Raw genomic sequence first — 22,486 nt, 5'->3', positions numbered from 1 at the left:
ACAGATACTCGCCTCTCGAGACGTATCGCGATAGAGATACAAGATACCCATAGAGTATCTAAGATAGTATCTAAGATACATGTATCTTCGATACTGCCGAGCACTGGTAGCAATATATAGGGATTAATGGCACGCGCAGAAACCGTTGCATTCACTCATCAGCCTAGCGGGGCAGACAGTTATAAAAAAAAAACATGGCTGATCCCTCCGTCATAGGAATCAGTATAACACGAAAGTGAAACGTGTCTTCACAGAAGTAGTGCTTATACTGTAGTGATATATGAGAGCTTGTACAATGTCTATTGGTGTTTGGCAGTTAGAGCACCATTTGACGTAGATGCACCCACGTTAACCGCTAGTGGCACCTCTCCATCACGACGACTAACTACCATGATCATAATTTAACCGTTGTGGTAGCTGAAGTCTTTAACATATACCTGGGCACAGCGCATGGTGAATCCCACGCAAAGATGACATGAACAAGCACATAAAAAACACTGGTACTCGATATGCAGTTCTTCAAAACGTCGTCAATTATGGAGAGAAATTGCACGGTGTGCGCTGCCGAGTGATAAGGGTAACCTACGCCTGTGCTCATGAATACACTACCACACTGAGCTTCAGCGACACGAGAGGCAGATGTTCGTAGCTTGATCCGCAAACGCGCGCAGGCGTTCCCGCTGGCCTCTGTCTCGCCCCATTAAGGTGCGACATTCGCCCGTCGACATCGTTGCCTTTCTGCAGCGCTAACTGTAGCAGTTTTATTAGCCGATGCTATCGCACTCGAAGCAGACGGCGCCGAAACATCGTTGGTGCTTGCGGAAGCTGCACTACTCCGACAACGAGCCGTCACACGCTAACACGAAGCAAGAGGCATAACTGCGTCTAGGACTACTCCTGGATGATACGATGCTAGCGCGGCCAGTGTTTTTCGTTGGCATCGAGACGCTTTAACCGTGGCCTTCGAGAATGCGCCCCGGCGCGCAATTTCCGAGGCCATTCGTTAAATGCGTCGTCGCCGGATCGTTCTGTGTCGGCGCTAGTAAGTGTGTTACCGCATTACTTCACTTCCCCTCTCAAAAAAAAGTGGCACCACCCTGCCCCGTCCAGTCCCGCCAACAGATAGCACCGTGCGAGAGTGAATGTGTGAGAGATATAAGGTGCGTTTTTGGAGTGGCGTGCATCTGCGTAGGTAGGTTTGTCGGTAGAGCGCCGGGCGCTTGTAGTTGCAGCCATGAAGGCGTAGGTTCGATTCGCGGCGGGGGAAGTTTTTCTTGTGCAGTTCTTTTCTTTCTCATCCGTTAGCGTCCATTTAATCAACGTCATATCCGTGACGGAATTACGTCACTAACGCCTTGGTGGATCCCTGGTATTAAACACTTTCGTGTTAAAAAACAAATTTCGGATTGAAATAATGTAATGGAGGTTTCGCTTACACAGAAACCACTTTTCTTTCTAATATAATAGGCCTCCAACATCTCTCGGGCTGTCTGATCTTGGCTTCCGCCCTGAATCTTGATCTCATGAAACCGCGGTTCACAGGCGCAGTCATTACAGTGCGCAGGCAGGTGCGCCACATCGCCTTCTTTCTTTAACACTTGTTCATGTTGCCTGGCTCGATCATTCAGGCACCGCCCCATCTGCCCTATGTTGGACTTGCCGCACTTCAGGGGGATCTCATACACACCTCCTTTAGAGCATTTAGCATACGGCTTCGCGTGGTTCTCACCACAGCCGTGCCTCCTTTTAGGTTCTCTGGAGGTACGGGGCCAGAGCCGTGCCAGCTTGAAAGGCGCCGAAAAAAACAAGGGGGACACCATACCTGCCTGCTACCTTCCTTAGGATGTGGCTAACCTTGTGTATACAAGGCACCACTTCAGGTCTTTTGGAAAACGTGGTCGTCCTCGTCCTTGCCTCCCTCCTCGAACCTTTCACCTTCCGCAGGTGTTTCCACCACTGGCGTCACCATCGAGTTAGGAGACCCAGCCGTCTTGAGAAGGGAAATTTGGTTGTCAAATGCATCCTGCATTTTGTGAATGCACGACTTCGTCAGGGCTGACTCTAAGCAGAGCATAGCAACTCCCCTTTTAACAATCTTTGACTGGGAGGAGGCGTATCTCATCGAGTCAGAGAACCCAGCCAAGACGGCTGGGTCGAGAGAGCAGCCGTGATAGTACCGGTTTGGCAGCCTTACACAGTGCAGCGTTTCTTGGTGCAGCGTCACGAAAGGCAAGGGCACGCCGGCAGTGCGCCAGCGAAAGCCGTCTGCAATCACAGGAACGATTATCTACAGATTCTGTGAGCTGATTTAGCTTCTATGAAGTAAATAACACAAGCAAAGAAATAACCTACGCAAGATACGCGCGAATCCACTACGCAAAAGTGAGTGATGCCTCGTTGAGCCAACAATGCGCCGAACTAGAGTACACTCTAGCCGAACTAAACACGACATAAGCCCACATTAGCAAACTGCCTGCATACGGCTCTAATTTTTGGCGCTCGACCAAAACAAAATTAAGCAGCGAGCTACCTAGCCAAGTGTAAGATGATCGGTAAAGTAAATTGCTAGCCTACTTTGGCATGTTTCAAATTAAAAATATTTAAAAAATACATTGAGGTTCTGGTTTTCGTTATTTGTCCCCACTGACATAGTCGCGCTTCAATCGTAGAGCGCGTTGATGTTGTGGCAATAGGTTTTCGACCACTTTTCGTTGCAAGTTTGGCGACCGATATGAATTGACCTTGCAGGATCAATACATCGACAGAGAAGAAAAAACGTATGGCAGCTCCACTGCTGTGAAACCTGAGGCAGTGCGTAGCACGGGCGCCCAGCGATTCCCGTTCGTAGAGTTCCTACTGCTCCCTTTACCAAAGCGTCGGTGACGCTAATGTTTGAGGTAAGCATGCAGGGTTTCCCAGGCAAGAGTATAATCTTCATAGGGAGATTCGCAAACTCGGTGTGTGACATTGCGCTGCTTTTTGCTGCGCTCTGTCGACTTCCTGCTGGTTTCGGCAGTTGAGGTACGCGTCGTCTGCAGCAAGTTCCGTCAGGTTATTTCCCCCATCAGATGTAGCAATGCCAAGAACTGTTGAAATTTAGGCTTGTTGGTGCATACTGACGACGAAAAAGAATAGCGCTGACTGAACGGGGACACAAGAAGAGGACACACAACACAGGTTCCAACATCTTGTTGGAAGTTAGCGCCTGCGTTGCGCGTCCTCTCCTTGAGTCCCCGTTCATTGAGCGCTATCTTTTTTTTTCCTTAGCAATGCCGCGCCGGCGAAGCGCAGGGGGAGGGGCATTAGCCCACTCGGTGAGGCGGTGGCGCCCTCTCTTGCGCTGCTCCGGTGTCAGCCGCATGTATCCGAAACGTTTTTAGTGATTTTAATTATCGCTATTACTTCTTAATCATTTTTGTTAAGCATATTACTTCAGACATTGTTCCTTCATTTTAACCCAGTTTTGAGGCTTGGTAGCCTTGTTACGGCCTGTATTGAACGCTTCACTGATTACGCCACATGAGATGCATCCATGGACGACAGGCCGGGACCCTAAAGTGCTCGGCACTAAAAGATGGCTTTCGCCTTCCAGTGGTCTTAGGCAAATGCATAAGAGACCTAGCGTGGTCCTAGCGCAGTCTTGCGTGGTCTTGCAGTGCCTCCGGGATCGGAGGTATTGCAAGCTTTGAGCCCCTCACGTGCATCCGGGATCGGCACACCTATGAACAAGTGACGATGACATGTGATGACTCCATAATGTGACGCTGACGTCGTGATGACGTCACAAATTTTCATGACATGTGGCGTCATGATGATGTCACGGGGATCACGCGACGACGATTTTCTGCATCACTAGTCTTGACGCCGCCGACACCGACAGTCAATTTTCGCGTTTGATGTGGCATCCAAGGTTTTCGCTTTATCAAAATCAAGGCGTTCACGGCTCCTGCGCGGTAGCCTTATTCACTACGAAGATGAACGTGGAAATGGTCCAATTATGTTTGCCTTATAATGTGGTATATACGACGTGTGCACACGTTACAAAATGGCCCTTATTGCTATTAAGCGTGTGCGCACTTGTGTAGATTTTCAGATACTCCAGAAAAAACTTTGCGCAGCTTGCACTAAGTCGCCCAAGGCTGGGTCACGCAGAACTGGTGGGCATCTGGCTGATCCTGGCTTGGCTAGGCTTCTGCCCTCTTAGGGTACGAACACACTGGCGGCGCGGCACTCTCCCGCCCGCCGCTCACCGCTCGCTCGATGCCGCTTTTCTGTCTTTCTCCCTGCGGAGCGTCAAAATCTTTCTCCCGCCGACTCGATCGCTCGGGGACCTATTTTCGCCGCTACCGCCGGCTGCCGCGCAAGCAAACCACCAATCAGCGCCTGCTTTACCTCCTCTTCCTTCTCACGCGGGCTGTCGTCATAGCAACCAGACATTGTTCTCCTTACCCGCGCAACTCCTCTCCGTCTTTCTGGGAGAAATCGCGAGCCGGCAGCAAGCCGGCGGGTGCGCGCTCCTCGACATGTCCGTTCTTGTCTCGTGATTCTCGCGCCGGCAATGTGGACAGCGTGTTGCTGCTTGCCGCGCGGAGGCGCCGACGGGCGGGACGCCGCCGCGGCATGCTTCCCGCCAGTGTGCACGTACCTTTACCTGTCACTTTCCCACCCCTTGCTATACTATACTATACATGGCTGTGCTTGCTCCCTTTATTTTATCTTGTTTTGTGTCTTTCTATATCTTTCTTTCTTTCTTTTATTGTGACATAGACTTGCCCTTACGTAATATTTTGGTGTATATGTGGATTAGGTGTGTACCGTAAGGCCGGCGCTGTGCATGAAGTGAAGCGGCGTCTTGTGGAATCTGTATCCAGCGGTCTTAACTGGTCGTGTCGCTGTAACGAAAACCTGCCTGCAGGCGGTGACGGGAGCTTTCCGACAGTAACCCTTGGCATGTAACCCTTGACCATATAAGATGGTATCAGTGTTGCAGAGTTGCCACTCCGGAATTGAAACGACACCGGAATCATTCCACATTTTCGCAACCCCGGAATGGAATGGGGACTAGGCTCGGAAGAATGGAATGGGAATGGAAATAAGCGTAATTTGCACGTGATGGAATGGGAATGGAAATGCGCCTTTTTCCGAAAATAGAGCGTGTTCGTCTACGTGGTGTTTTTGAAACTTCACAAGTTAGTAAGTAAGAGCCTCGAATTTAACAATAAAGCGGTATTTTTAAAATGGCTTGGCTGATTACTACCATGGTACATTTATAAGCAACGCGCCTACTACAAACCGAGGCATTATCCCAGCAAATGCATTATCCCAGCAGATACTGAAGGTAGAAACAAGTTGCTTCCGCACGTTGGTTCCCATTCATACTACCACACGAAAGTAGCGAATACTCTGTGCACAGCCTGATCTTTATCTTTTCAGTACCTCAGTACCTGACACATGTAAATAACTTTTGCGACAAGGAAGATATTGTATACCTGCGCAGAGGTGAACACAGAAAGTTCTCCTCACCCCATCCATGCTTGCGAGGCGCGCTTGATAAGGGGTATTCAGACTGGGGGAGGAATGCTCGGGGGAGATGGGGGGGTTGCGTATCACGTGACCGCGACGTCACGGATTAACGAGTGGGCGTGACCCCCCCGCGCCTCCTCGGAGGAGACGGGGACGTTTTCCCCGAAAGGACAAACGATCCCCATGCGGTGGGGGATGTGGCGGAATTTCGGGCTCTTGTTTGGCCACATTGTTGCACTTGCTCCTGCAGAGAGCGGCAGTGGGTGTCCAGTCTGCAGCTGGATGGTCGTCTGCAGCTCGTCAAACGGGTGGTGCAAGCCACCAGAGTAGTCTAGTAACACTGGTCTCCCCCTCCGTTTGCCTCGTCCGTGTGAGTGGGGGGCATTTGTGGAGACTTCTCCTCGCGAGCTGACGTCACTAGGCTCCGCCTTTACCCCCCGAGCATTTCTCCCCCGTCTGAATACCCCTATAAGTGTAGTGCTGACGAGCAGTGCGGCCCAGTGTTCCGTATTCAATGCAAATGTACAAGGTGCCCGAGCGGTGCGCTGTTCCAACTAATACCAGCAGATCTAGAAGGTTTTGCTCCCAATTAACCAAATCTTAGTTTTCTCCATATCCATGACCGCTCCAGACGCGTGAGAAAACTGCTTAGTCTTCTTGAATACTACTTTTGTCCGCATAAAAAAAACGCTATGTCGTCGTTATCGCATTAAGACATTTAAGCCTAAACAATATTAAAACATCACCATTCGTTCAAACATGCTGACCATGCAAATACTATATGTAGCGGGAGAACTGCCCTAATGGGAATTAGTAGATAGTTGTACTGCACGAGATATGTCACCAATCTACTATCCCTCGACCTTGGTAACGTGTTTTGCGTACTTTTGCAGTTCTTAATGCATCTGATGACATCATCTTCATGGGGCGTTCATTCTTCACTCGATAAAACTACCAGGATGCCTTTCCTACATTGAGGAATCACAGGAATGGAATTGAACTGCCCGGCCATTCCCGGAGTGGGAATGGGCTAAGTTTATTCATTCCGAGGAATTGAAAGGATGGAATTGCGGCGTTCTAATTCCCAGGAATGGAATTGGAATGGAATGGTAGCGCCCGTTCCGCAACACTGGATGGCATACATCTGCTTGCATCACTGGAATAGTGCAGTACGGGCACGCAGCACCCACTGGTAAATGCGACCAGTTCCACGTTGAGATGAAAGTGTTACGAGATGCACCAGGGTCTCGTGGGTAGCATGACACGAGGGCCAAAGGACTGGGCTGGGAATGTCCAGGCAGTGGCAAGGCAAAAGGTAGCCAACGAAAAAAGACGTTTAATACGTGACGAGGACAAAACACACACAAAGCATGTGGAAGCAGAAGCCCACGACGCTCGATGCGCCGGCCTTTTATGAGCCCTCAGACGCTAAGAAGAGGAGGGCGCAGCTCCGCTGTTCGGACGCGTCCGGCGTCTCCGAGGAACGCGTCCAGTGTCTCTGAGAGGGACGCCAGCAAGGAAGAGAGCACTGCACAGGGGTCGCGCGTTCTGCACGTTAATGCAGCTCCGTTCTGAGGCACCTGCCCAGGTAGTCCTCGGGGTCCAGCCTATGGGAGCCTTTACAGTGGTGGGTCGTAGCCCACCACGTAGCCCACCTGCCCACCACTTTACAGTGGTGGGCAGGTGGGCCCTTTGTAAGGGCCACCCCTGCCCGACGCCTCCTAAGCACGACTTCCTCCGCCCTGGTAAGGTGGAGGGGGGCGGGTGCACGCACACGGTGGGAAAAGAGGCGTGTATCCTGTCGGAAAACATTTTTACGGGCTCGGAGTGATTTGAGGGGTTGAGGTGGAAGGGGAATAGGCGGAAGATCTGTATTAGGAGGGCAGTATGCCTGCTGGTAGGCACCAATATTGTGAGGGTTCGCAGCATGGCCTTGAATCAATTGTACCCTGACTCAAGTAGCTGTATTGCGATTCATGGTGTGTACCGCTTCGCGGGCTTCCATCGCCTTGTTGTTGTTGAGTTCTTGGTTGCCGCTAAAGACTCAATGAGTATATCAAATTGCTTGATTGTAGGCAGCTTAGAGATGACATCTCGCACTGCGTCATGGATGGCTTAAAGTTCCATTACTAGAGGACTGGCTTCCGTGTATAAATATCGCTGGTGACCACTGATGATGTTGTGCGTAGTACTCAGGAACGACGTCTTTCAGGATAGCATCATCTGCATAGTCTTTGCAGGTATTAGCGTATGATGATTCGATGATAGTGCTTTCGTCAGTAATACCTGTTGTATCGTTGCGGCTGAACTTGGTTGGCTTATTAGGTGTGACGGTGGTGCATTCCCAGGGAGGCATTGCATCGGGCTGGTTCTCGATGCAAGAGCCGCGTTGAAAGCTAGCGTGCAGCGCAGCATCAACCGGAATAACTTGCTTTTTTATGCAGCAATGAACCTGTTCTAGCTCGGCGTAAAGTGAGTGCTCGTGCCCGAAAACTATCATCACGAACGGTATGAGCCACAAAATTTGGGCAGTACCCACTAGTCAGAGCTACGGCGCGGCCTGTAATAACCTTGAGAACGAGTACACACTGAGAAAGAGGTATCATCATGAACGGGTATGTGCCACATAATTTGGGCAAATCCCACTACTCACCACTACGGCGTGGCCTCCCCTTTTATTTTTATATTGCTTTCATCCCTGCCATTTTATTTTTTTGCTTTACTCGGTCAGCTGCGTACACGGAGCTAAGAGTTACGGAGCCGTACAGTAGATGGAGCTGTTTGTTCGGTAGATCATGGCACTCACCTTTCCGCATGCCGCCGTGGAATGCAAAAGCGTTAAAAAGGTATGTCAATGAAAGCAGACGTATAGAGTTTTAAAAAAAAAGCCCACGCATTGTGGGAATCGATTTAATGCGAAGCAGCCAGCAAAGAGCTGCATACATCGTCTTGTATGTCATTGAGGAAAATGCGTGTCATGGTTTTAATGTTAACTCCTATTATTTATGTTCGTCACACAGTAACGTCGCGCAATACCAACTTCGGGGTCGATCAAGCTAGCGAAACGGCCGCCAGCACCCCATGAGCGTGGCACGTAAGTCATGCTGTAGTACATGACATGCGTGTCATGATTTTCATGTTAACTCGTGTTTTTATGTTCGCCACACAGTCACGTCGCGCAAAACCAATTCCCGGGTAGATCAAGCTAGCGAAACGGCCGCCAGCGCGCCATGATCGTGGCACATAAGTCATGCTGTACATAACATGCGTGTCATTATTTTCATGTGAACCCGTGTTATTATGTTCGTCACATAGTCACGTCGCGCAATACCAATTTCGGGGTAGAGCAAGCTAGCGAAATGGCCGCCAGCGCTCCATGAGCGTGGCACGTAAGTCATGCTGTACATGACATTCGTGTCATGATTTTCATGTTAACTCGTGTTTTTATGTTCGCCACACAGTCACGTCGCGCAAAACCAATTCCCGGGTAGATCAAGCTAGCGAAACGGCCGCCAGCGCGCCATGATCGTGGCACATAAGTCATGCTGTACATAACATGCGTGTCATTATTTTCATGTTAACCCGTGTTATTATGTTCGTCACATAGTCACGTCGCGCAATACCAATTTCGGGGTAGAGCAAGCTAGCGAAACGGCCGCCAGCGTACCATGAGCGTGGCACGTAAGTCATGCTGTGCATGACATGCGTGTCATGATTTTCATGTTAACTCGTGTTATTTATGTTCGCCACACAGTCACGTCGCAAGATACCAATTTTGGTGTGTATCAAACTAGCGAAACGGCCGCCAGCGCACCATGAGCGTAGCATGTAAATCATGCTGTACATGACATGCGTGTCATGATTTTCATGTTATGACTTGTCATTTCTGTTCGGCATACAGTCATGTTACGCCATACCAATTTTGGTGCAGATTCGATGAACCAAGCGACCAGGAGAGCACAAAGTCGTAGGAGGCTAGATAGATAGATAGATAGATAGATAGATAGATAGATAGATAGATAGATAGATAGATAGATAGATAGATAGATAGATAGATAGATAGATAGATAGATAGATAGATAGATAGATAGATAGATAGATAGATAGATAGATAGATAGATAGATACGCTCAAAGTCGCAGAAGTTCGCTAAGAAATGCTTCGCATTTAAAAAAACCAGAACGACTAACACTAACTCCCCGCGACAGATTACGACCACAAGGCATTATAAACATCCAGTGTGCAGTAAAAGAGGATTACTCGGGCAGCTATCCTTGTATAGAGTTGAAACGCGCGGTCAGTATTTTAGGGGCGAAGCACCTTAGGGTCTCGGCTTGTCGGCGTGTCATGTCGTTGTCACATCACCGTGTCATGTCGTAGTCATGGTGCATCATAAACGGGTATGCGCCGCAAAAATTGGGTAAATCCCACTACTCGCCACCTGTCCCTACTATGCATATTATGAGTTAAAGGTTCCGCATTACTGCCTAAAACAGTATGTTTGGCTAAGCAGCGGTGTCAGAATCCCCGACGAAATTTACGAAGGCACTCCATTTTCTTATCCAAAATCGATAATAATGAGAATTAACAGAAAATAGTGCCAAGAAAATGGGATATTATTTGTAGTAATTAGAATATAAATGGGATGAAAGTAAAGTGGACGAAAATATAACGTGCGGCCGGCAGGAACCGAACCTGCGACCTTCGAATAACGCTTGCCAATGCTCTACTAGTGAGCTACGGCGGCGGTTATCATCCTCCCGTCCACTTCATGCGGTATATGTGCATTTAAACCTAGGGGTGTTAGTCAGCGCCGATCGCAGCCATGGCGGCGAGTGTGGAATACTCTTTTTCTGCCTGTTCGTGTCACGTAGCATGTGATCTTCTTATGAGCTGGCAGCTGATCAATAATCCCTCGCATACTACCTGAAGGCATCAATTCTGCCAGAACGAGACCCTCGTAATGAAAGAAGGAAAGAGGATGACTTTTAAGGGCTCGTTTTTCTGCAAGACACGATAATAATGAGACCTAACAGGTTCGAAGTCGTAGGTTTGGTCCATGCTGGCGGGAGGTTATCTTTTCGTCCAATTCACTTTCTTCCCATTTATATGCTAATTACTACGAAAATCGTCCCCTATGCTTTCCTTGCCATTATTGTCGGTTAGTTCTACAGAAACGTGCTACGTGAAGCCAACAGGCAGAAAAAGAGTGTTTCACACTCGCCGCCATGGCTGCGATCGGCGCTGACTAACACACTTTTGAAGTTTGAAGTTTGAAGTTTATTCATCATTGAAGCATACATCTTTTTCCAGTGGTTTAATGGGAAGTGGTGGCGAAAAGGCAACTAAATGCCTGACAATGCGCCAATCCCCACCCAGACCAAAACAACACAACACTCAGCATGTCTTTATAGCATGAACACAAATTCAATACAGCAAAAATACAATAGAATAGGTTGAAACTGCATATACCCAATAAACTGGACGGAAGGATGACCGCCGCCATAGCTCAGTGGTAGAGCATCGGACGCGTTATTCGAAGGTCGCAGGATTGGTCCCCGCCGGCGGCAGGATATCTTTTCGTCCACTTTACTTTCTTCCCATTTGTATCCTAATTACTACAAATAACATCTCCTATACTTTCCTTGGCATTATTGTCTGTTAGATCTCATTATTATCATGTCCAACAAAAAAAAAAGAGCCCTTAAAAGTCATCTTCCTTCCTTTATTTAAAACCGGATACACAAACATGGGCGGTAAAGTCATCTATCTCAAGCACCACTACTTGAAACATATCTGCAAAATGATGGCGCTTTACTCGCCACCGGTCCACTAAAAATGAAGAACACAACAGTTAGCCCAACGAATAGCGGACAGCGTTAGTGGAGCTGAAACACCCTTCCCTGCACGCCGTAGGGAACTGAGATCGGGCATGTAGGGAAGAAGAAGAAGCACCTTAGGATAAGCTGCATTCCGACGCAGCTTTCCGACGATGTTAGTGTAGCTGAAACACCCTTCCCTACATGCCCGGTTTCAGGCTTGGCATCACTAGTGCCTCATCAGAGAAATCTCTCTCAAAACAATGTGGCGAATTTCTTCGGTCAGGCCGTTCTTCTTCTTCTGTCTCTCATTGCCCATTAGCAGCGATTTTGCTGAGGGAAACACTGGCGCACCCGTCCCTACGTTCTTCGCCCCTCCTCAATTTATTTCTTTGGTTTGGGGCCCACCGCTCATGCACATGTCCACGCCTTGTTTATTTCGAAAAAAACTATGACACACGCTAGCGAGGGGGTTAGAGATACCTGTGGCTGAAGTAATGAGCTGAGGAAAGCAGCACAGCGTTGCACAGGGCCCGTATTCTCAAACGATCTCAAAAGGCGATAGTATTGCCTTTGGTGACGTAGAATCTGAAGCGTTCAATAAGTGTAGAAACACTTGCCTGTGACGTCATTGTTGCACTGGTCGCTGGCGTTACCAATGTCTCACAACACAGAAATGAGCGTACCGTACGAGCGCAGAGCGACCCGAGTGTGGCGTTTTCGAGCGTATGCTGGTTTCCATACGCAGTGGCCAGGCTTGGCTGCGGCTATTTTAAATATAGGACGTGTTGAAAGTGCTTTCAACGTTTTTGTGCAATTGCCTAATGCACAGCATGATATTTAAAGAATGCAACTTTGTGTGAAATGTATTTTCGTTGAGAGTTTCACATGGCGTAGTCAGAGAGTTCAGCTGTAGTGTGCCGCCGCAGCAATATCGTCTCAACACCTCAATATGTTGCCGGCGCGCGCTAAAACACGCGAGGAAGACACGGTTCATGTTCCTAGAACGTTCAAACCACGAAAAAAACACGCGCTGGCAAAGAACGAGTACTGAAAACACCTTGAAAGATTCGGCGTAAAAAAAAATTAGGCAGATCCCACGTACCGTGGAAGTCGATGTTATGCGAAGCATGCGGCGGGAAGGTGACTGTGGCGTATTTTTTTTTTTTTTACTAAGCGAAACGTTACAAAGTGACGCTAAAGATCTGTATAAATTTTATACGCACACATATATGTTGAAGAGCCGCTTGTATCTAAGCACTTGTTTATAGTTGGGTAACGCTGCCAACGGCAACGTGGCTATTACCATTACTAGAAGCGGTAAGCTGATATGTAGTGCTTATACTTGTTCCTTATGATGGAGAACGGACGCACGTTTCACGAACCCGTGTGCATGTGTGGAAGGGGTTCTTGACAGTCCTTGAACAAGGTTATCATCACCGTGATCAGTGAGCACCAGCAGCTGGTCATGACTTGTTTTTGGATCCTGTCGTGATCGCGGTGACGAGGTGTCCATGTGTAGTGAAGTATGAGGTATAGTACACCTTTTGGAATTCGTGGATGCCTCGGTCATTTCGTCGACAAATTGTCTGTCGATAGAGCCGGCGAGATGTCGGAATCTGAAGTTCCCCTTCGCGTTGGTGAGGTATAGGCCGTCGAGGCTGGTAGGCCTGGATAGGGCCACGTAGACCAACATCAGTGGATGGCGCTTCTCGTATTCGTAGACTGCCTCGGAGTATGTGTCCTACGTAGCCTAGTCTACAAAGCGGCTGTCAGTCAATCGGGCATCATCCTCGGTCAGCATGAGGCCATCGCCCAGCCTCGTAAGAAATGAAGAGGACACTGCGTCGTTCTGGCGGACTAAGTGCACTTTACGGTGCGATGATGTGAATATCATACGTAACTTTCGTTAATGTATTGCTCCGGGGTCAAGCAATGCTTCAATATAGCTTGCTGAATCATAGGAATAAAAATGTAATGTTTATTAGACTGCTATAAAAGCGGAGCCAACACCGGAACCACATACGTTAATCTTATATGACGCTTGTGTCGTAGGAGTACACATCGTAATAGTATCATGTTTATTGCTTTCTTGCAAAATTAGATAGCCAGCACCATAACCACAATTGACGTTGCACCGCCATTACGCCTGCATAGGCTGTTTTTCCAAACCAGTTTAATACCTGGCGTGGCTCTGTGGCACAATACCTGATTGCCACGCAGAATGCTTGGGTTCGATTCCTGCTGGGATACTAATTTCCATTCTTTCCATTCGTCAGCTCAATGCTGCCGATGTCGGTTTTTCTTAACGATCTCGCATTTAAGTTACCAATGTCTGTTCTCGCCGTTCCTGGGTAGATATAAACTGTCAGTCACCTGTGGCGCATACCCGTATACCGCGGTCCGTGGTAAACGGGTATGTGCCACACGTGTTTTGAGGAAAGGGTTTGACAACGTACGCAAAAGTATTTGAGCGTTATTCATGTCATAGCCCCACAGTAAGATTCGTCAAATCCTCTTACCCTCCCATGCCAATTTCTGTCTACACCAAGTTAAGGAGGCGATCACGAGAGCACCCAGACGTAGGCGGCTAGATAGATAGATAGATAGATAGATAGATAGATAGATAGATAGATACGTAGATAGAAACGCTCAAAGTGCCAAAGGTTCGCTAAGAAATGCTTCGCATTTAAAAGCTGCGCACATCCACCGAGGATTGAATACTAGAAGCTGCCGTCTATATCACTGTAATGCTAGACTTCACCACCAACCGACGGTGATAAGGTGTGTTCGTTAATTCCAGGCATGTGAGGAGCGCCGTAGAGCACCGTCACGTCGACGGAAATACTAGATGGCGCACTCACCTTTCCGGTTTTGCTCAACAGCCAATCAGCGCGCACCAAAGGCGATACTTTTGCGATTGTTGCCTTTTGCGATTGTTTGAGAATACGGCCCTAGGTCGCGCAGAAACAACGTGGTATTGATATCTGACGAGTGTTTATGACGCCTGGATAAAATCGCAGTGGGAAATACAATGGAGATGTATTGCACTGCAAGGTTATCTTAGAAGCTTCACAGTCACATCCGCTCTGCAACAACACTTTCCTTGAGCTCCTACCTCAGATCCGAAGCGCACGTCACTAGCGAACAACAGTTCGGCATTGTGAAGTGGTGCGGCTCTTGCAACTGCCGCCCGGATGAGTTTTTAAGCGCGCAGAACTCCGACATTGTGTTCTCGTCTATTTGTGGCAGCACAGTGAGGTCCACTGATCGTTCGGCGCGCAATGACGAAAGAAACGACCGCATATTTTTTTGGTCCGAAAGCTCCGCCAATGACTGCGGCTCAGCCTCTCTGCGGCCTCTTTTTATAGAGACGTTAGCAGACGATTTCGCAACCGCGCCCAACAAGAAATGGCGGACGCACCCAGCGTTGCCCAAGCATCAGGCATGATATATATATTACCTATTATGACTTCGTGATCTATACTGCTGTGAGCTTTCATTATGTCGCTTGCTACTATAGTGCGTACAGCGTGGCTCTGCGGTGAAACCTGTAAAATGTCGTCCGACGAGGTAGAAAGTCGGTCTGTCTTCAGTTCCCAAATGAGCACAGAATCCTATTTGAGCCGGATGGTATTTATTATGACGTTTAAGCCACCAAGAAACGCGTGTGGCCAGCATCTTTTCGGCGAGCTTGGAGACAGTTGGCGACACAGAAACTGATATCGCTGAAAAGAGCGCAGATTCCGAGCGTAAAATACATGAACTATGTGATTCTATGTTGGGTCAACGCAACTTGTCAATTGAACGTGCGGATCGCCTCGGCAGGTTTCAACCCGCAAAAAATCGTCCCTTGATAGCTAACTTTTCTTCGTACAGGGAAAAACGGTTGGTGTTAGCTAACGCTAAAAAGTTAAAGAACAACCAGGTTGCATTATCTGAAGATTTTTCAGTATGTTCTAAAAGAAAGCAGCTGTGGGATTTTGCGAAATCTCGTAGGAGGGATGGCGACAAAGTTAGCCTTCGCTATGACACTGTTGTTCAATGGCACAAGGTATGTTTATAATGAAGAGATAAAACAGGCCGTTTCCCTGAAGTGACGTCATCACTGTAACAATGGCAATGTTTCATTTCTCGTGATAAACCGCCAAAGTATAAAGAATAAAGCTGACGAATTTAGCGCACTTATCGACTTGATTAAGCCAACAGTAATCTTAGGAACCGAATCATGGTTAGGTGATGATATAGCGGGCAATGAAGTGTTTCCAGATGATTACACGTGTTACAGAAAAGATACAAATTGTCGAGGTGGCGGAGTTTTCATACTAGTAGAAAAGAGCCTTTCGTCTGTCCAGTTGTCTGTTCAAATCGGAGAACGCGAGGTTATCTTCTGTCAAATAACACTTTCTAACAAATGTACTCTGACTGTACCTAGTTTTTACAGGCCACCGGATTCACCGGTTCATATATTACGTCAGTTCAGATCTGCAGTTGAAATGATAAAGGCAGATAACCTGGTGATAGGCGGTGACTTTAACCTCCCAAATGCCGTATGGAATGATCAGGGTTCGTTAATTTCATATGACGGTCGCTTGTGCCAGGAAATAAAGAATATGGTCAATTTATTTGCGTTGTCACAAATGGTGCCTGAACCAACAAGAGGAGATCATGTACTAGATCTGTTGTTCACAAATCAACCTCATTTAATGATTTCCACCGTTGTGGCTGCTGGCATTAGTGACCACAGTGTTGTGATATCTGAAATGCAATTTAAGCATGTAAAATGTGCTAGTAGTGTGCCGAGACATGTGTATGACTATTCGAAGGCTCAGTTAGATGGCCTAAATGAGGGCTTGACTAGGTACTATGACGTTTTTGCAACAGAAGCGGAGTATAAAAATACACATGAATTATGGGATTGTTTTAAAAACAAACTGCTAGACCTACGTCAGCGTTTTCACCACAACTTTCTTTGTGCGCCATCAAGTGTTAATTCCAAGAAACTAAAAGAAGTTACGATTGAAATGAAAAAGGAAATTCGCGCAACCAAGAATGCTTTTAGTGAATCTCTTCAGTTGAGAATTAAGGATGATCCCAAGCAATTCTGGAAACATGTGAAAAGAAATGGCAAAGAGACAACAGCCATTCCCTCAATCACATCGAAAGATAGTGTCGTTTCCGAAGACAAAGCTAAGGCGGAATATTTTAATCAGTATTTTGCTTCTGTCTTTTCGACTGAGATGCCAAATAGTGATTACGGCAGGACTACCCCGTGAGATCAGATAGCCGCGATTGGTGACATGGATGACGTAGTTACCAGTACACGTGGCATAAAATTGTTGCTCCTAAAACGAAATGCTGGTAAAGGCGGAGAACCTGACGGCTTGTCAACTTACTTTTTTAAAATTTGCGCGCGAAGTATAGCTTGTTTTTTTTAATATTTTTTTGAAAAATCTCTGGCAGAATCTTCCCTGCCCAGTGATTGGAAGATTGGTGCAGTTGTTCCCGTTCATAAATCTGGTCCGCGAAGTTACGTGCGTAATTACCGTTCAATTTCTTTAACGTGTGTAGCATGCAAAGTGTTAGAGCACATCTTGTATTCAAGTATTGTAGCACATGTGAATGAGTATTCCCTATTTAATCCATATCAACATGCTTTTAGAAAGAACTTTTCTTGTATAACACAGTTAATTGAATTCACTCACGGTATCACTCTTGACAAGCGGCTATCTATAGACTGTATCTTTTTCGATTTCAAGAAGGCGTTCGACACTGTATCTCATTAGCTGTATCGACACTGTACCTCATTAGCTGAAAAATTACATACCTACAAAATCCATGCGCAAGTTATCACCTGGATTGTCGAATACCTAAGAATGCGTAAACAATGCGTAGTTGTTAACGGTTTTGAGTCGTCAAGAAGAGACGTAGCTTCTGGTGTCCCTCAGGGCTCTGTTCTGGGTCCGCTTTTGTTTATTTTATTTATAAACGACATTGGTGAAGGTGTTCTGTCACGTATGAGATTGTACGCTGATGACTGTGCGTTATACAGGCCTATTACTAGTGAATATGACTGTTGGGCTTTCCAGTGTGATTTAAACCTCATTAGCCAGTGGTGTCGCAAGTGGAATATGACTTTAAATCTAGATAAGACTGTTTTCATGTCATTTACCAAGAAAAAGAATTCAACTTCATTTCAGTATACTTTGGATGATGTTCCATTGTCACAAGTGCATGCATATAAATATCATGGTGTTTACTTTACCAATGACTTAAAATGGCATCGTCATGTTGATCGCGTAGTCGCAAGTGCTGGCAAGTCATTACGGTTTCTACGGCGCAATGCAAAATGTTTTAGTATGGCTACTAAAGAACTGCTTTTCAAGACATTTGTCCGATCGATTTTAGAATATGCATGTGAGGTGTAGGACCCACCGGTGGTAGGTGACAGGGAACGTATAGAAAAAGTACAAAATCTAGCTGCAAGGTTTGTGACTGGAAATTATACATTTACCTTTAGCGCTACTCAAGCGAACGTGGGTCTTAAATGGGAGTTGCTGGAAAATCGCAGGAAAAAAGTCCGTCTAAAACTTTTTCATAACATTTTTCACTCAAAAATTGGCATTGATCGGCAACAATATATACTCGAACCTTATTATGTATCCACACGGAGCGATCATTCCCATAAAGTTCGTGAAATGTTTTACAATACTGAATCCTTCAGAATGTCGTTTTTCCCAAGAACAATATGGGAATGGAATAGATTACCTGCTGCAGTAGTTAATGAAATATCAAATGATACGTTTTTTGCCTTGATGACTTCGTGTTTTTATTAGTTCCGGTTTTGCTTTTCTTTACGTACTAGCTGTGTATGTAATTTATTTATTATTGTGCCTACTTGTTGTTTTCCAGTGTTTATATGTGATGTTGTATAAAACCGCTTATAATGTGCTCACCCCTTCACTGTAATGCCTTTGATGGCACTGTGAGTATTGCGTAAATAAATAAAAGTTGTAGTCAGCGAAATGGGGCATAAAACTTGCAGGTTATTTACAGACTTTTTTTTATTTTGGAATCGGGACAACAACTGAAGGTTTCCAATCAGATGGGACTTCCCAATCTCTCATAGTTTATTATTAGCCTAGAGAAGTGCGTCAAGAGCTGCACCTCCATGTTCTGAAAAACTTCCTAAGGAATGCCGTCGGTACCAGGTGTTGTTCCTTTGTGCGAAGTGTCAGTCACCGCTATTAGTGCGGCCATGCTGAAAGGTCTGGATATATCAGATTTGGTACTTGGGTTAGTGCAAACCCGCAGTGGTATACAAGATTCCGCTGTCCTGTGGCCGTCGTTACGTCGCCAAACTGGCTGGTGTATAAACATAAGATTGCGGGAGCACCGAGCGGTAGTGCAAGCGCTGGCCCGGGGGCGGGCACCTTGCGGACCTTGCCGGAGATGGTCATGTCGCCCGTACTACGAAAAAAACCACAGTGCTGCGCAGCTTCGCAACGCAGGGGGAGAGAGAAACTTATGAGCCTCTCACGATTAAAAAAGGAGCTGACAATTAGCAGTGCCTCGCTGACTCTCTCTGACAAGAAGCTTGATTATCCGCGAAGAAATTGGTACTACAGGCGTTTCAATCTATTTTTGAGTTTAACGAGACTCTTGTGCGCATGCGGTCACCACTTTGTGCCTGTATACACTAATGTTTTATGTAATCAAGTTTAACTGAAGTCTATCGTGGTGCCGTGCTTCTTATTCTCGTCCCCGTCTCCTTTTTCGTTAGTAATAATGACTAGGGGTGTGCGAATATCAAATTTTTCGAATACGAATCGAATACGAATATTCACCTTCGAATATCGAATCGAATATCGAATATCAAAGGAAAAATGCCTCCACAGTAACAATATTTCATTTAACATGTAGCTATTTGAAAAAAAAAAAACATTAACAGCCTGACTGGCAACACAACGTACACTGCTATGTCCAGAACACAATGTCCAGGCTAGCACAATGCACATCACAACACAAGCAAATATCACGGCACAATGAAAGTAATGACTACATGTTATCACGAAGAAATATGCGTTGCTCCACATGATCAGGCAGCAGGCGCTCCCTTGTAACAGAGACACCCCCCCCCCTGCCACTGAAAAGGCACGCTCGCTTGGAACAGAAGTGGCTGGTATAGGGAGGTACATGGGGCAAAGCTTTGCCAGACTGGGGTATCTGAAGGTGCCTACAGTCCGCCAGCAGTCACATGGGTCGCTGTCTTTCTTCAGAAGTGGTCCCGCATAGTGAACGAGTGGTAGTGCGGCACGTTACGGCCGCATAATATTGAAAATGTACGGTTACATGATCGCCAACAGCGCTGCACGTCGGAGATGCACCAGCAATAAATCATACGTATTGGGGCGCTCGTCGCAGGCAGATATTGTGCCTCCGTGTACTTACGATGTTTATTCGCTCCTCTCGGCAACGTTTTTAGCGATACGAACGCAGCAGAAATGTGGAAGACGAGTTATTTTATATGCATGATAATTGAATCGCATATTCGAATTTTTCGAATATTCGAAGTTATCGAATATTCGAAACTTTTCGAATACACGATTTTCGAATCGAATACGAATATCTTGAATGTAATATTCGACGAATATTCGAAACTTTCGAATATTCGCACACCCCTAATAATGACCTATTATTCTGGATACCACTAGCTCAACTTTCCGCCTGAGCGACACGCGGCCCTCTTGTTCCCAAGAACTCTAAGACGAAAGTGGCAGGCCATGCATCAAGGCCGGCAAAAAAGGCCCGTTTTTCTACTGGCTGGTGCTTTGGAGCCGTACTACGTAGCACAAGAACCCCCATCCAGCCCCGCTATGCCCATAGCAAAAAAGTAAAGCCACGCAGTGAAAGCTCTTCGCTGTTTTCGGAAAGGCGCGGCGCACATAAAAGTTTGTATTGTTTTTCCCTGTCCGCGTTGTATGGCAGAATAATTCAGCTTTACTTTGAAAACGCTCGGTCGCATGCGGGAATGACGACATGCACCGGGTTTGAGTATCTTATTTTCATTGTGTATTTTAGAGTATCGATTATGCCGTGTGTACTATCCATCTGACCTTGTTCTATGGTGTACAGCGGCCGATAGTTGAACGTACGAGAAGGTGCTAGTGTTAACCGTTTCCCTCTGTCACAGGTCCTTGCCCAAGCTGAGCAGCGAGGATGCGACGGGCGGCTGCGAAGCGGGGCTGTCCGGCGGCGGTGGGCTCGTGTCGCCTCCTGGCGGCGGCAACTTCGAGCCCATCCCGCACGAACACGACCTCTGCGAGCGGGTGGTGATCAACGTGAGCGGGCTGCGGTTCGAGACGCAGCTACGCACCCTGCACCAGTTCCCGGACACCTTGCTGGGAGACCCCGGGCGCAGGCTGCGGTACTTCGATCCGCTGCGCAACGAGTACTTCTTCGACCGCAACAGGCCCAGCTTCGACGCCATCCTCTACTACTACCAGGTACCGGTGATACACGTGTCCCAATAGTTGTCACTCCCATCGCATACACAGTGTTCTTTTCCTCAGCACGAAGATTCCTTTTGTATAAAAAGACTGTTTTATTCTATTTATTCCTTACTTTATTTATGAGTACCTTACGGGGCCCTCGTTGGGTAAGGGGGGGGGGGGGAATACAGCGTGTGCACAGTGGTGAAATATTGGTCAGTACAGATGAACAGAAACTCAAAATACAGTAAAGCCTCGGTGATACGAATCTCGCGGCGTTACCAAAAATATTCGTATCATCCGAAATTCGTATCACCAGAAAACATGGAAAATCAGTACGCGACATAAGAAAGTTGGCATACGCTTTGATTTAGTGTTTTTCAGGGCCGCAGCGACGTCACGAACAGCTCTGAATGATTGCCAGTAAAGTTTTTAGGACGTCAGCAATAATACCTGTACTCGTAAATATACAGTGCATGTGCGCGTCTGTAATTAATGAACCAGATGTGTTGCGCCCCGTGACAGCTAGAAGCCCCTTCCTAATTTTACTACGCTTTTCTGCATGACACCGTAGTACTGCGGCGAAAGTGATTTAAGAAGCGCTTTTTTCACACGATAGATAGAGGCCAAGCTCCTTTGCCAAGACCCTCCGCTTCGTCTCTTGAGGTTTTCGTCCACCTTTAATGGGACTTCATGACGGACCCGCAGCCCAAGTTTTAGTCTTGTTTCATAGAACGTTTGATTGCGGGGACATGGCTTGCATCGACGTGGTAGGCACATGATGACACAGTACAAAGACGCTGCTGCCTCGAGCACAGGAGCACGAGTCAACGCGTCTAAAAAAAAAAGCGCGACGTCAACGTCATCTGTAACCGTCATCTGTAAGGCGCCTAAGGCCTCCAAGATTCGCGCGCACTATCTCGGAGGCAACGACGCACCGTTGATGGTCGCGCTGCGCGCATGCCCGCGCCCGCGCGTGACTGCCGGGTCTTCCTCGACAGCGCGGGCAGCATCTGTTCGTACATGTGCGCTAGCGTACGTTCGTATCAAACGTCGCAGGGTGCAAATCGGTTCGCAACAACCGTGTTCCAATACATTGCAGGATAATGGGCCTTGGCCGGGACCACAGAAAAATTCGTATCACCCCGAAATTCGTACGAGCCGTGATCGTATCACCGAGGTTTTACTGTATACTAAGGAAGGAAGGTGTTACACAAGGGATAATATAACTGTATAAACAGCAACAGTTTTACAAAAAACATGAAAACTGACGAAAGAGTCTTTAGCAAATAAATGTACAAAAAGGAACACAAGAACAGGTGAACAAAAGAAAAAAAGAAAACATATCGGTAACAGTACTATAGGCGCGAATGAATGTGGAAATGCCATATATCAGATTTCGGTGCATAAATATTATCTGAGATTCTTCAAGCACTTTGCGTGGTCTCGCTCTGATGCGAGATTATCTGATAGATCATTCCACAAACGAATCGCTTGTGGAAGAGCCGACAGGTTGAAAGCGTAAGTTTCCTCGCACATGCGTGATCAGCTAAAGTTTAGAATAACAGAGAGCTGAGCTAGTTGGTACGTATTCATTCTAAAAAGAGACAGGGCGTGCAAACACGGACACAAGAAAGAGATCAGGACACCACAA

General features: G+C 47.0%; 1 protein-coding gene across 1 annotated transcript in view; it reads left to right on the top strand.

Moving 5' to 3' along the window:
* Nucleotides 1–22,486, top strand: part of LOC119384068 (potassium voltage-gated channel protein Shaker) — a 289,149-nt gene that overhangs the window by 205,123 nt on the left and 61,540 nt on the right. Inside the window, exon 2 of the mRNA XM_049412748.1 lies at nucleotides 20,535–20,847. Within this exon, the coding sequence (XP_049268705.1) occupies nucleotides 20,535–20,847 (313 nt within the window). The remainder of the gene's footprint in view (nucleotides 1–20,534; nucleotides 20,848–22,486) is intronic.

This window comes from Rhipicephalus sanguineus, chromosome 2, assembly GCF_013339695.2.
Source record: "Rhipicephalus sanguineus isolate Rsan-2018 chromosome 2, BIME_Rsan_1.4, whole genome shotgun sequence".
NCBI classification, from domain to species: Eukaryota; Metazoa; Arthropoda; class Arachnida; order Ixodida; family Ixodidae; genus Rhipicephalus; species Rhipicephalus sanguineus.
The sequence above is the reverse complement of the archived record's forward strand: the minus strand, read 5'-3'. Positions and strand labels throughout refer to the sequence as shown.